Consider the following 16013-nt stretch of genomic DNA (forward strand, 5'->3'; position numbering starts at 1 on the left):
TGGGACATCCTTTCGTTATAATTAACATGCTGTGTCCTGTACTGTATGATAAAGTAAATTGGATTTTTATGCACTTTTAAAATCTTTTCTTGGAGTACAGGACTTGGGACCCTCTGGGTTTTGGTCCTTCCTTGCTTGCTACAAAACTGAGGATGGTGGAAGCTGTTATTTGAGGGAGTGTTAAAGCTCTGTGTGGCTTTGCCAGTGTCCAGTGACTTGAAAGTGCAGCATATAACCAATCTGTTATGACTGAGAGCCTGTGTCTTGTACTGTACTCCAAGAAATGGATTTTATAGTTCTATAAAATATGCAGTTTATTTTAGAGGGCTTCATTTCAGGTTTCTTTATGACCTGTCCTTTAGAGATGGAACATACATTCCCCCAATGTCTTGTCTTTTTTGTGTTTAACAAAAATGTAACTGCTCTCTTGCCCCAATACCAGCCATTCCCAAACTTCATTACATCAAATAAACCTAAATATTACATTTCTCAACTAAGACTTGGCTATATCTATCCCATAACAATCAAATAGAACTAGATTTTAGGTTCTCAAACTGTCTTTTCCCAGGCAAGTTATAATCTGATCGGTGACCTGATATGTCTGACATTTTATTTGTGATTTTTTGCAGAAAAATACGTTGACAGACTTTTTGGTGTGAACCGAGATCGCATGTCAATGGATCTGATGTCAGTTCTTCTTGTGAGTCATGTAAATGAAAGCCTAAATCACGGTAAGTTTTTCTGTCTGCTTTTTGAATCCTGTAGAGAATATTGTTTGTAAACTCTTAACTGGGAAAGGATTTCTGGTTCTGCAATTCAACTGTTTCATCTCATTATTACATTGTAAGTGTTGTAAAGTAGAGCTGTCAGCTACTAGAACTAAATGCCCTTGCAAACAAAAACAAAAAAACTACATGGCACATTTGAAGCATTTTTAATATGTTTTGCCTCACTTACAACTCACCACTTTCTGTAGAATCGTTAACTCACTGCCTGATTTTCCCAGAAAGAGTAACTTCTATAACAGTTTCAGAATCCAATATAACATGGCCCTTAATGGCAGCCTTAAAATCTAAACGTGCAAAAGCTTATAAATATAAGCCCTAAGGCAGCACTCACTAGTATGAGAAGTTTTTCCAACATGTTAACACGCATCAGTATAGAAATAGAATTTCAGTACTGACAGGGAGAGAACTGCTTTGGATGGCTGTGCACAGCACTACCATTACTAGCAAAAAACAGAAAAAACAAAAACCCTTGTGTATATATACACCGCCATTTTCGAATGCAATAACTTTCACGTAACCCAATTTAAATGTATTGGGATCTTTTTTTTTTTTTTAGCAAAGACGTGTAGCAGATTACATTTTTGCCTAGATTTATGATGAAATTTGATTGTTAATTTTTTTACTGGACATGTTTAATAGCAAAAAGTAAAAAATATTGTTTTTTCTTCTCAAAAATAAAAACCACAAGCGATCAAATACCACTGAAAGAAAGCTCAATTCATGGGAAAAAAAGGCTGTAAATTTCATTTGGATGCAGTGTTGTATGATCACGCAATTGTCAGTTAAAGTAACGCAGCGCTGTAACGCAAAAAATGTCCTAGTCAGGAGGAAGGGGGGGGGGGGGTAATTCCTCAGGAGGGCAAGTGGTTAAAGTTGTATAAAAGGCTGAAGGTTTTACCTTGATGCATTCTGTCAGGTAAAACCCCCCGGCCGTAGATCCTGGGTAATCACCGGGCGCCCCCTCCCCTGCATATTTAACCCTATCTCTGTTCAGAAAAATTTCAAAAAGCCTTTACAATATTTTACATCTGTTTCTATTTTTTTGAATCATTGATGATTTTAATTGACATTTAGTGCAATTGTGATTTAGTATTTTTGTCATATTGTTTTCACAGTTCCACCACACACTACATATAAAGAGAAGAGAAAATGGAAGCCCATGTACTGGAAAAAACCTCTTTCAGATAGTAGCAGCAGTGATGAAGAGGAGACTACAAAAGCAGTTAGCTGTGGTAAGATTAATATAGTTACCCAGTTAGGTTGAAAAAAGACAATTCATTGAGTTCAACCAATAGAAAAATGAATAAATAAAACCAGCATATACTCAACCCACAGTTGTTCCAGAGGAAGGTTAAAAACATTGTATAGCATGGTCCAACTTGCTACAAAGGAGAAAAGTTCTTTCTTGATCTGTAAGCAAAAAGAGGATCAAGAATCTAAAATGATCAAAAAGAACAAATGTAAGTGAAAGTGATATGTAGATAGTTTGCCAGACTAGATCCATCTAATGAGATACTGTATATTGTAAGCTTGGAGCAAAAGAAAATCTGGACTTGTGTGCATACATGGAGTAATTTCCTGGATTAATTTTTCCACTTTTAATATGGTTGACTAATCCGTTGGCCTTGTGATATTTTCATTGTTCGTACTTCATGTATTCCAGTGCATATAAAGCCAAAACAGGGGGGTGCTGTTCTAGTGGCAATTAATGGGGGGGGGGGTTCTCTCACTATTGTGTCTCCAGGACAAGAAGTGAAGGAAAATTTGCCCCTACAGGCAAAAGAAAAGCTCAGCTTCTCTGTATTTAATCAAGAACAAAGGAGAAAAAATGGGTTGAGAGAGTGATTTGAAACTGTATGGAAAAAAGAGTAGTTGAAAGTGAAAGTTACATTTTCTACAAACACTTAAATTGCTAGCTTTCCACTTTTTGCTATTTTTGTGCAGATTACCTAATATTCTTTTATTCTTTGTTTAAAAACCTTGCATTCTTTACTTGGTCACTCATAGATGACCATAAAGAAATTTACAGTAAATCTTTGACGTGTGTGTTAGCTTTGCTTCTCTGTCAATACTACTTGGAGGTCAACAGTAGCAGATCTGATATTTCTTGACCCATTTTATTTCACCTACAGTTCCAGCAAGTCCCTCAGAGCTCAAAACAAAGGTTCCTATTCATGATGGTGTTGTCACTACAGATGATGTCAGGTATTTTACAAGTGACACTGATGACATTTCTAACCTGGAGGCAAGCGTGCTTGATAACCCCCAAGATATACAGCTATGGATCAAATTGGCATACAGGTGCTTGAATCAAAATGAGGGGTAGGTTCTCTTTGTTTTTCTTTGAATGTGCTATTTTATTCTAGCAATAATTTGTGTGTGAGATTTATTTCAGCTGCTAAATAATTCAGTCTTCCCTCCTACTGTTAACTTTTATTCATTGACACAACCACAATCAACTTATTGTTTTAAAGCACTTAACAGTGACTAAGTATTGTGCATCTGTTTTTGCATTGTGGGCACTTAATATTAAAATGTGACAGTTTTATTTTTAAAACAAAGTGGAACTATGTCATGTATTTGTTCTGCCTTTTGTACACATTTTATCTAAAACAATTGCTGATTGTTCACAGCACTGCCTTAATGTGTAGGTAATAAATAAATGAATTATGCCTCCCCCCCCCCCCCCCCCCCATCCTCCTGATGAAAAAATAATTAATCCAGATCTTAGATGCAGTGCTGACCCATTTTACATTGCCTCAGCCTGTGTTGGCCAGTTTGTTTGGCCATGTGCAGCCTCCTACACTGCAGTGCCTGTCAATACACCAGAGATAGATTAACTGTAATTTAGTAGTTCTAAATAGTTTGTAGATATATTTTATATTTCAGACAGTGAACAACTCTAAGCAAGTATAGACACATTCAGAAGACTCAGTGTGGTGGGCAATCTGACACTAACTGCCACTGACATCTCCAGTGACACCAATACTGTGGTCAGTGCGAATACTATACACTCAAATGCCATTTTATTAGGTACACCTGTTCAATTGCTTGGTAATACAAATTGCTAATTAGCCAATAACATGGCAGCAACTCAGTTCTTTTAGGCATGTAGACGTGGGGTTGACTGGCTGGAGTTCAAACCAAGCATCAGAATGGGAAAGAGAGTATTTAAATGACTTTGAACATGGCATGGTTGTTAGTGCCAGATGGGCTGGTCTGAGTAGTTCACAAACTGCCGATCTAGTGGGATTTTCACTCTCAACCATCTCTGTTCAGTGAATGGTCCGAAAAAGATATCTAGTGAGTGGCAGTTATGTGGAGGAAAATGTCTTGTTGAGATCAGAGGAAAATGGGCAGACTGGTTTGACATGATAGAAAGGCAGCAGTAACTCATGTGAATATGAACCAAAATCTCTGAGGAATGTTTCTAACACCTTGTTGAATCTATGCCATGAAGAATTAAGGCAGTTCTGAAGGCAAAAGCCTTCCGGTACTAGCAAGGTGTACCTAATAAAGTGGGCGGTGAGTGTACACTGTCACTTTACAAATGACACTGGCTGGGAAGGGGTTAATTATATGCCTAACAAGTGTAGTGTGTGCTGCTTTTTACTACAGATCCAAACATCATTGATGGTCAGTAACACTTTGACCCTTTTGCTGCCAGAGCTCTTTATTGCACATATTTAAAAAATCATTTGGGCCCTGAAAATTTCTTAAAACCCCCAAAACATGAAAACAAATGTCAGTAAAAAATAAATAGGGAGCACAAACAGTATAGTAAATTGCTAAATTATAAAGGGCATACTATCATACTGGGGATGATGTACAACTGCCTAATGACTTCCAACTGATAGCTTACATTCAACTTGTCAGATTTACACACATTTCCAGACAAAACTTCACTGCCACATTAAAAAAAAATTAAAAAGACGGGGGGAGATATACCACAATCATTTGGTCAGTGGCACCTTTAAGGTTTTCCTTCCTGCTATATTTACAAGCATTCAGCTCATTTACGATGGAGGAAGGGTAGCTTCTTCTGTGATGGAAGGGCTGAGTGTTTGTAAACACCATAGTGTTTACACTTTTGATAGCTATGATTGGTTCATAGTGATCACAATGTAGCTCCATGGTAAATTGGTTATCGAGCCTAAACATTTTTACCTTAATGCACTCCTGGCATTGCGCGTCTGCAGCTCCCTTATTCTTTCACTTGCTGGTCTCACTGGCTTCGTTGAGACAGTGGAAACCATTGGCTCCCCCTGCTGTCAAAACCAGTGATGGAGTGGAGGGTGAGGCTGAGTCCCACTGTCTTTATCAATAGACACAGACATGCTTAGGAGCGAGCCTGCACAAGTGCCTCCATAGAAAGCCGCTTTCTATGGAGGCTCTTGGCGGAGGGGAGGAGCCAAGAGTGCAGATGGGGAACCTGAGAAAAGGTTTGCACAGAGCAGGTAGGTGTAAACCTGTAAAAAAATTTTTTAATAAAGTTGTTTGTGCATCTTCATAGTATGAACATTTTTATTTTCTTTAAATAGTGAACATTATCATAGGATTTTAATATATATAGATGTACAACCCCTTACTAAAACTTCCTGAGTGGTTTTGATTTTATTTATGTTACAGAACTTCCTCTGAACGTTTGGATTCATCGTTGAATGTATTATCTCGAGCATTAGAACATAACAGAAATAATCAAGAGATCTGGGTCCACTACCTTAAATTATTTTCTAAAAGGGGCACTGCAGAAGAAATTCAGGAGATGTGTGAGACCGCAGTGGAATATGCCCCTTCCTTTCAGATTTGGTGGAGTGTAAGTGCTTCTAATCTGTCACTTTTGTTGCAGTTTTGTAAAACAAATCTGAGGGAAATATTAGTACTGTGAACTACGCTATGCTGTATGAAAATGCCTAAATGATTGTTGCCTTTTGTAAGAAATTAAATTTATCTGACATTCAGGTTTTAACTCATTTTTTCTTTGCTTAGTATGAAAGTTACCTTCTAAATTCTCAAATGGTGCCACTAATTGGGATGAGGGTGGGGGCAAAGTTGACACTGTCAACAGGTCAAGCAGCTGCTATGCCAATATTCTCTGGCACTGGAATCTAAAGCTCTCCACAAGTAGTAATAAAAAGTGCAGCCTATTAACATTTAAAAGAAAAAAAATACACTTGTACTCAAGCTACATTGTAATTTATTTATTTTTTATATATAAGGTAAACTTTCATTTGATCTTTAACTATTTTTGGTATTTAAATTTGTATGCACACATACAGGGAAAAAAATGTGGCTTAGAAAACTTATATGTATACCAATTCTCTTTCTCATCTAATCTCACCTTCCAGTTTCTGACTTTGGAGAATTCCTTTGATGGGAAGGATCAGGTGTGCAGCCGTGCATTACAGTACCTTATGCAGCAAATACAGGATCCTCAGAAATCTGCACTGCTTTCATTGCAGTGTTTAGAAATTCTGCTGTACCGTGCTCATCTAAACCTGTTTACAGGAAGAATCCAAAACGCCCATGCCATTTTACAGGTACTGCACATAATTGTTCTTTCTAGAGGTCATCCTTTGTATTCAAGCTGCAGTTTTAGAATGATTAACCCTCTTTTTATTTAAAAGCTGAAATTGTTTCTTGTGGTCCTTTGCTTAGGAGAGTGGGCTTGGTAAAGCCACATGAGCTGTATTCTAATTACTGTTCTCTTAGTCTAATGGAGATGTCCTATAAAATGCTAATTATTTAGTATATTGAATTTTTTTTCTCTTTATATCGAGTACTATAAAGAAATGAATTAAGCTCAGGACCAATCTCGGTCCAATATAAGTATGTATATCTCATACTTGAGGGGCCTCTGGAGAAGCTGACAATCACTATAGTAATATGTGCTACTACAGTGATAGCAGCGCTCCTCCTGGTCCTATGCTGAACGGCTTCCCCTTTTTTTATGCACTGATCACAGGGGCTTGTTCGTTCAGCACTGCTGCCATTCAGAGAACTATTTTTTTTAATGAATACAAGGCATTCTCTGATTGGATACTGTAGGGTGTTATCACGATCTCCACATCATCCAATCAGAGAATGCCTTGTATTCATTGAAAAAAAAATACAAGTGTGCAGAGGGGAGGCTGCGTGGTACTGAACCCAGATCATTGCTGCTATCACTGTAGCAGCGTTGACTACTAGAGTGTTAGTCAGCTTCCCCAGAGGCCCCTCAGGAATCAAATATGTGCATTTTTACATCGGTTCAGGCTGTTCCAATGTAAGTATGCAATAAAGATGATATCCGGAGTTCCGCTTTAATAGTGTTCTAAGAAAGCTTTATCAATAATATATTTTCAGTGTGTCTGTCAGCCCTTCAAAGTAGATTCTGAATAACCAGTATGCTTGCTCTGGAGCATCCCTGTCAGATTTGTGCTTTTGTCTGCATACTGTACCTTGCAGCTTATTTTGTGGCCCCAGTCCAGTTTGAGTTCGAAGGAGAACCCCCAAACTGTCCTAATGCCAATGCTATCTGCATTCTGCAGTAAATTGGAGAACTGGAGTCTGAGTTTCTTTCCTCATTTAAATTATAGGTGTGCTGCAGTATTAAATACATTGTACAGGTTTCCCCTTTCTCATCCCATTTATTATACCCAAACAGACCTCAAGTGAGTAGGGACCCACTCCACACCACTTGGCCGTCCGCTGCATTGGGAATGTTTACATCCATTGTCCCTCCAGAGGCCTGTGTTGCAGGGTGCAATTATGATTCTAGGCTCTAAATAGATTAATGGGGGAGTTGAGCTGATAATCTATTTCCTTCTATCACCATGTTCCTTCTTAATATATTTGCATTCATTACACCTGATTGGCTCCTAAACTTGCTCTTCCCTCTACAAGTCTGAGCGCAGCTGTATATGGGATCTCAAGAGGCTGATGACTAGTCAAATTCAGGTACTTGTGGTTTTTTTAATAGTCCATTGAGGAACACCAGAATTTAGAAAGGATTCTATGATAGCTGTACATTAGTTACAGTGGATATAAAAAGTCTACACACCCCTGTTAAAATGTCAGGTTTCTGTGATGTAAAAAAATGAGACACAGAAAAATCATTTCAGAACTTTTCACCTTTAATGTAACCTATAAACTGTACAACTCAATTGAACAACAAACTGAAATGTTTTAGGTGGAGGGAAGTAAAAATAAAAAACTAAAATAATATGGTTGCATACGTGTGCACACTCTTGTATAAATGGGGGATGTAGCTGTGTTCAGAATTAAGCAATCACATTCAAAATCATGTTAAATTATGAGTTTGTACACACCTGCCTTCGTTTAAAGTGCCTCTGATTAACCTCAAAGTTCAGCTTTTCTAGTAGGTCTTTCCTGACCTTTTCTTAGTCGCATCCTACAGCAAAACTTATATAAGTTTTCTAAAGCAATTCTTTTTGTCTTCATTGCTTCACTTGACACTTCTCTCATGATCCAACTATTTATTGCCTCATGGCTCACTAGCAGTTTCTGGATCTGTTACCCTTGATGTGCATCTCAGGATCTGTATCTAAACCCCATAGTGGTGGGGCTGGTCTGTAATGTTTGCTTCGGGCACTGGCTCCTGCATTCAGTGCTCAGCTTGGCACGTCATTTAACAAGTAGTTAATTGTAGGGTGATGCAAGTCTGTGCTCTTGGTCCATTCCTATAGCGCCTAGTCTCTAAAGTCCCCTTGGTGGGTAGGCCCACCATGACTGGTGAAGATTGGTTCCCTCTGGTAACCTGCAGCATGGATGAGATATGACAGCTTTTCCCTGTAATTGTGACCGGGTCCTGTTTTTTTTTTCATGTGTGGTGTTATGCACTTTATTATGTTATCCCCCTTTGTAAATGTCTCTACTGTGTTGGTAGTAGGTAACATTATTTTAAAGATTTGCATTTTTACATCCATCCGGCTGTTCCCTTACAGCGTTGGCTGCTTGGGTGGTAATGTAGTTGCGCTTTGCCTTCCTGCTGAGACTATTCCACCTGTTATCCCTGCCTGCCATTGCCATCTGAAATAGAAGAAGCACATCTTTCTTCCTTGTATCCTGCTCTGAAGTATCCTAAGAAGATTTACCTGCATTGTTTGGACGTTTTTCATGCTATCAGCTCTTACATCTGCTACTGCTTCCTTTTGGAAATTGGATTTCCTCTTTGTGCTTTCTGAGGTCCTCTGCAAGTGTCTCCTTGCATCCCCACCATTGCTAGGTGGATTAGACAGATTATTGTCAAAGGTTATAGTTTGTAGGATAGTTAGGGCACATTCTATAAGATCTGTTAAATGACTGGTGCTGAAAGTCCATGAAGTATTTTTTCTCGGCTTCTGTTCAGATGTTTGTTAAATTATACCTGAAAAATGTTCGGGCCTCTTCTGATGCTAGTATCAGGTGCTTTAGGCTGTTATTGAGCTTTCTTGAACCGTGAAGTCGTTATGTAGACATTTTGTTGGGTAGGCACTTGACCAATTCATGAGAGAAGGTTTTTATTTCCATAGCAGAAGATCCCAAAACTCCCCTCTACCTCTGCATAATGTAGAACACCTAATTGCTCAGTCCAGGGTTTAACTTCTTAACTTGTGTTCAGATTTAGGCCTCAGTCTTCCCCAAAGTCCTTTTCCCAATGAAGGAACACCCTCACTCCTAAGTGGGGATATGTCTGCTACGGTTCCTCTCTCCGGATCACAAACATACCAGACCTGCGGGTTCAATCAGTGGTTTCCAGGGGGTACAAAATAGAGTTCAGAACTCTACCCCCTCACTGCCGCCTTCTATCAAATCTACCAAAGACTGTTCAAGGACTTTCAGATTTGCAAAATGCCCTTAAACATCTCTTGTCCCAATGAGTAGTTGTACCAATACCCACACAAGATAGGTTCAAAAGATTTTTTTTTTTTTTTTTTTAATCTGTTCATGGTACCAAAGCCCAGTGGGGGTGTTTGTTCTATTCTAGTCTTTAAATCCCTTTAACAAATACATTCAAATTCCAAAATTGTTCATTGAATCCACAATGTCACTGGAAAGTAATACCAGGCTCCAATCTTGAGACCAAACAATGTTTGATACATATTCTCTATCATCCTGTCCTCAGGACCTCTAATAGCTACAGCTTACACTTTTAAGGGCAAATCTCTTCCTGCAAATTTTAAAGTGATTGCAAACCTAGAAATGTGTTTGCTTTAAAATAACATACCTGTCACTCCTCCCTTCTCGGGTCCCCCAAATGATGCAGGCTCTGTATTGTGCTTCAAGATATGCAATTTACAGGAAAGTCAAAATTCCATTTTTTATTGATCTGGAGTTTTTTTTTTTTTTTTCTCGTCTGTGTATAAAAATGTAAAGTGACCATGAAACTGATAACATCTTTTTTTTTTTTCTTATGTGTCTTGTTCTAAAAGTTTTTCAACATCTATCTTGATTTAATTATATTTTTTTCAATATGCTTCACAGAATGCTTTAAAGTCTCCTTGTGAGAAGAGTATAGCAGATCACCTTACTCCCCAGGACCGCTGCTTAGCATGGCTTTCTTACATTCACCTCATGGAGTACAATACTCTACCTGCTAATTTCTATGACGCAACAGTTGCAAACCCTTCCAGGATAGTTAACAAGGAGCCATTTATAATGCACTGGCTGAATTTCCAAAGTGTAAAGACTGATCCTACCATGCTGCTTGCTCTATTTGAAGGTGTGTCAGAGTTTGCTTATTTGTTTTCTTCTTGCTTTTTAGCTGTAACAATTCTTGTACTGTACAGCAAAGGCATCGCTAGAGGGTAAAGGAGACGTGCAAGAAGTAAAAAAAAAACAAAACATGTATACTCGCCTATATGGCCTGCAGCTAATGTTGCAGCTGTCCCTCGTCTTTAAGCCTGAGAACTGAGTGATCATGTGACTGCTGATGTCTCAGTTCTCAGGTCTGCTCTGAGCACAGAGCAGTAACGGAACTCTGCGCGTTCACTGAGACGGCCCAGGCTGTGGAGGGGTCAGGAGCGGCTGGCTCAGGCTCTCAGCGGTGCACAGAGAGGCTGAGCCAGCTGCCGGTCAGGCATCTGGGTGGATCTCAGCATTGTCGGGATACATCCAGTAACTGCAGCAGCTCTGTTACATCAGCTGACAGTGGAATTTAAGCCACTGTGGGCTGATTCTGGGTCGCAAAAGTACACTCCTGTGACCCACATGAGGTAGTACGCCCAAACACGCTTCGGCTATATGTACTCTTTTAAAAGTAGTCTGTCCTGTGATTTTTTTTTTTTTTTTTTTTAAATTTAGTTTGCATACTTATTTTCTAAAAGTTTTCAAACAAGATAAAAGAAAACTGAAAAAGTTAGAGGGACATTTGCAGTGGTATACATTTTCAGTAGCACATCTTTTTACAGAATGTTTTGTCTATATATAACTTCCTTTTGGGATTTAGTTGTGTTGGTGGCACAAGCAACTTAATCTAGCCATTGTAAACCTAGTTCGTGCCTACACCTAAAATCTGTTGTATGTCGTACTCCATCTCCCATACATGCACAAAGCAAATAGAGAGGGTGGGGTATAAAATGAGTGCGCTTGGGGTCAAAAATGTTCTGCATAAATGGAAATCTACCAAAAGATGCCTCAGTAGTGTGTTAAGAGACAAAATTCAAAATATATTTCCACACAGCCAAAGTGCTAAGATACAGGCCTATGCTTTTATTTAGTTTTCAAGTAATGTGTGTATTGTGCTGAAAACATGTCATGTCTTTCAGAAACAATGCCTTTGTCGTTCATTACATTTTGCATGCGCTAAATTTTTATTTTATTTTTTTTTTGTCATTGTAAATTGATCACTACCAGACTGTTGCAGAGCAAAATAAATTAAGATTACCTTGGAAATAATATCCCTGGAACAATATATCCTTGAATATCGCAAAAAAGATTTATAGATGAATTGTTTAATGTTTTTGTAGGGCACAAATTACCCCAATACAAAGCAGTTCTCCAACTTTCTTATTGAGGGTCACAGGAGGTGTGTACAGTACAATCAGTTAATACTGCTGCCTGCAATTCAACTCAACTCGGCACTTGACTCGGGGGGGGTTGAGGGTGTTATAGTGTATAATTTTTCCCAGGATATCAAAAGCATTGATATAGTTTCTTCTGCTCCGATGAGAAGTCTAACCATTTTTTGTTGCCTATTTATTATACTCCTTATATCTGTGCCATTCTATATATGCAACTAGTCAGCCTTTCCGCAGCTTGACTTTGGAGTGGCTGCTGGACTGGACATTGCTGGGCTAGCCTGTAATGTGACCTTCAGCACTGGGTTCCACATTGTGGCGCATTCCAGACCTGTGTGTGCTGGTAAAAGTTAGAGCGCTTTCCTTCCAGGTCCAGAGCCATGGCATTGTCTTAGCGCTTGACCTTGTCTCTGAAGGCTCACTTTGTGAGTAGGCTATTTGGAATGCACTCTCAGAATAAGTTCTGTGGAAGCCGTTAACATATTGTCATCGCTGGGTAGAGTGCTGTGAGTAGTTTTTCCCACCATTAAAGGACAAGTTCACCTTTTGCACAAAAATAATAGATGCACTTTTTTTTGGAGGTAAAAAAATGTGCATTTATTATTTTTGTCTGCTAGAGCCTGTAAAGCATTGCACCAGCGATCAGCAGATCTCTGGTGCCATGCAGGTCTCCTGCAGACCTGTAAGTATATCTGCTTGCCTGTACAGGCAAGCAGATATACTGACAGGAAGATTCAGTGAACTACCACAGCGCTCCACAGTAGTTCATTGAAAACTACAAGCCAACAGCTACAAAGGCTGTAAGGACTTACAGGTCATTCATTCACAGAATTCTATGGATGAATGAAGTGGCCAAATGGGCGGAGCCCCGTACAGCCTCGCTGTTTTCAAATCCGACAACTAGTATGGGGAACTTCTCCCCATATATTTTGTCAGATTGGGAGGGGGGGGGGGTCAGCAGGCAGCAGCTGCAGCATTGGGAACGGGTGGAACATGTAACCTGGAACACGTAACACTGTACATAAATGTCATTTATATAATTTTTTTTTTTCCGCAGATAGAGATTTCTTTTGGTGGTATTGAATCATCTCTGGGTTTTTTATTTTTTTGTGCTATAAACAAAACAAGACCAACAATTTTCGGAAAAAAAATTACTTTCTGCTATGAAACATATCCAATAAAAAAAATTGTACAAAATCAAATTTCTTCATAAATTTAGGGCAAAATGTATTTTGCTACATATTTTTGGCAAAAAAACAAAACAAAAAAAAAAACCCCAAAAAGCGTATATATTGATTAGTTTGTGCAAAAGTTATAGCATCTACAAACTATGGTGTGTATATATACTGGAATTTTTTTTTTATACCCGTAATGGTGACAATCACGGCTTATAGCAATACTGCGATATTTCGGTGGACAGTCTGACACTTATTGGGAACCAGTGACACTAATACCGTGATCCGTGCTAAAAATATACACAGTCACTGTATTAAATGACCCTTGCCATGAAGGGGTTAACATGTAGGGCAATCAAAGGGTGAAATATGTGCCTAACCAGTGGTTTATTGTGTGATATGTGCTGCTTTTACAAATGGATGTTGTAGATTGCATTTTCTGCTCTGCAGGTAATGCCAGTCCAGCACATCGCTGGTGAGAGGACACAACTCTGCCTTGTTTACATAGGCAGTGCTGTGCCCTGTCATTCTCGACGGTCAATGGGTGCCAGCGCTCATACATTGGCCGGCACTTGTTGATTGGCTTCTGCTGTGCCAAATCAGGCACAGGGATCCTCCAGTGGAAGCAGTGGACACTCTGGTAGCTCTGTGGGATCAGTACATACTGTTGTACACCTTCAAGTCCTCTCAAGCAGCCCCTTACTTGCCTGCTTCTCAGGGTCAAAATTGAGGGAAATTTTTAGTGATCGTCATAATCCCAGATTGGCCCAGGTGGGTGTGGTAGTCCAACCTGATCAGACTGTTGCCAGGCACTTCATGGGTTCTTCCAGATTGTCTGGATCTTCTATCTCAAGGACTGATTTACCTTCCTAGCTTTCAGTATTCTGATTCCTACAATGGTAAATGCTAGGTCTTCTCTCATGTTCCCTCACCATGCGTGGAAGGCATTTGCTTTGTACAAGATGAGAGGCTGTCACCCCCGGAAATTCTCAATTGGATGTATCCTTGCCTTCTTACACATGGGTCTCAAGCAGCATCTGGCCCCCTCAGCACCATCAAGGGTCAGGTCTCTTTTGGTTTTACTCCAGGACCCCTGCCTGCCCTTTTTTTGATATACAGTGTCTCCCCTTGTGGATTTCCCTGCTTTCTGTCTTGCTCTTTGGCTCCAGTTTGTCAGAAGGATATTTCCCCCCATTGTTTGGATGTAATTTTTGGCTGAGAGTTCTTGCAGCCACTGCTTCATTTGGAAGGACTGACTGTGTTATTCCTAAAGGTTCCTGTAAGGGTAAACTAGCTTCTCATTCCTTTTCTGGGTGGCTCAGGCAGACTGCCATTCAAGCTTATGATTGTAAGGATTGGGTGCCCCCCCCCCCCCCCCCATTCCTGTTGAGACACACTCTGTTAGACCTATTAGTGCCTCTTGGGCTCTTAAGCCTTAGGCTACTGTTTCTCAGATTTACAAGGCTACCACATGGTCTTCTGTTCACATATTCTACAAGTTTTATAAGGGAATGTTCGAGCCTGATCTCATGCTGGCTTCAGATGAAAGTCCCCAGTTCTGTTTCTTTATAGGCCTGTTAGCATTTTTCTACTTTCTCTCCCCTCATTTGAGCTGGGTTTGGATGTCCTAACTGTCCAAGATTTCCTGTGTCCTTCAATGGATTAGAATAGAGGTTTTTTTTTTGCACATACTGTAAAATCCTTTACTTGGAGTTCTTTCAGGAACACAGGTCTCACCTCTGTGTTTTGATTATGCCATTGGTGCTGTTTTGCACAAAAAAGCAAGCTGTAAATAGTTCTCAGGAGTTCTGGGCCGGCCTACATTTTTTTTGGTTTGTCAGTATCCAATTCTCCTGTCGGCAACAGTATATTCCAGCTTTACAAGTTCTGTTTCCCTCAATAGTCTCAAAGAAAAGGATTTTACGGTAAGTACGAAATTAAATTTTTACCATCCGTGTGCTCAGCTAAAATGTATCAACTCAAACCAAAATTTAAATCCATCATATCAAGACCAACATGAAAATTGGAATATTTACACCACATTTTAACTGATTTCATTTTTTTTTCTTCCCTTAGCTGCTGTCTTTTCATGTTCTGATGAAAATTTAAATGCCGAGGAAAGAATAGAAGTTTGCCTACCACTTTATAAAAATATGATCCTCATCAATCTTATGTTAAATAGGTAAGAACTGTACATACTATTGTGCATAAAGTGGTCATGATACACTCTTTAACATTGTGGGCTTTTGTTTTCCTAGGCCTTCTGCAGCAGTGGACATTTGTAAACAGCTGCTTGATGGTTGGAGTGATAATTGTGACATACTAGAGACTTTATGTTCTGTATATCTTAAAATTGAACAACCAGTTGATGGCATGGAAGTATGGATGACTGCATTCAGAAATAATCCTGGAAACACGCAAATATTATATAATGTCTGCAGATTTTTAGTACAACAGGTAAAATTTGCACTTCTCAGATTTGTACTGTGCAGAGCTGCTGTCACGTTTGTGTATTTCTCAGTTCAATAACTATTAGTTTCCATATGAAATTTGTTGGTGTTTCTTGAATTACAATGTATCCTTTCCATTGCGTTTACTATGTGTATAGTTGGCACCAAATGAACTATAGCCTTAAAATAGTTGACTTTAATATGGCCGTTTCTACCTGTGTATTTTTACCTCACCATTTGGTGCAAAGTACATTTGCATTAGCATAATTTTAAGTTTACTTGGTTTTCTCCAGCATTGAAAATCTGAATTCTCTCCTTGTGAGGTTAAGCAGTTTTACACCCCAGTCACATCAAAGCCGATTTTGAATTTGTGTGACTTACAGTGAAGTCGCATGATTTCAAAGTCGGGTGACTTGCCGATTTGAGGTGTGATTTGCAAGAAATCTGACACAGATGTTGATGCAAATTGCACCAAAAGTAGTACATGCACTACTTTAGAAATTGGTGCGGCTCCAACCAAGTTGGAACCGCATTGATATGACCGCTGTAATGGCGGACAATAGGGCGCGACTTGGCATACAATTTGCAAGTCGCCTTGCA

General features: G+C 39.3%; 1 protein-coding gene across 2 annotated transcripts in view; it reads left to right on the forward strand.

Moving 5' to 3' along the window:
* ZFC3H1 (zinc finger C3H1-type containing) overlaps positions 1 to 16013 on the forward strand; it is a 109970-nt gene that overhangs the window by 78039 nt on the left and 15918 nt on the right. For both annotated transcript variants that reach the window (XM_089674102.1, XM_089674103.1), the window contains exons 19-26: positions 630 to 731; positions 1904 to 2020; positions 2921 to 3110; positions 5418 to 5604; positions 6137 to 6328; positions 10254 to 10491; positions 15040 to 15145; positions 15222 to 15420. In XM_089674102.1, coding sequence (XP_089530228.1) covers positions 630 to 731; positions 1904 to 2020; positions 2921 to 3110; positions 5418 to 5604; positions 6137 to 6328; positions 10254 to 10491; positions 15040 to 15145; positions 15222 to 15420 — 1331 coding nt within the window. The remainder of the gene's footprint in view (positions 1 to 629; positions 732 to 1903; positions 2021 to 2920; positions 3111 to 5417; positions 5605 to 6136; positions 6329 to 10253; positions 10492 to 15039; positions 15146 to 15221; positions 15421 to 16013) is intronic.

Source organism: Staurois parvus, unplaced genomic scaffold (assembly GCF_062004578.1).
Source record: "Staurois parvus isolate SC_StPar_1 unplaced genomic scaffold, SC_StPar_1.0 ptg000147l, whole genome shotgun sequence".
Lineage (NCBI taxonomy): Eukaryota > Metazoa > Chordata > Amphibia > Anura > Ranidae > Staurois > Staurois parvus.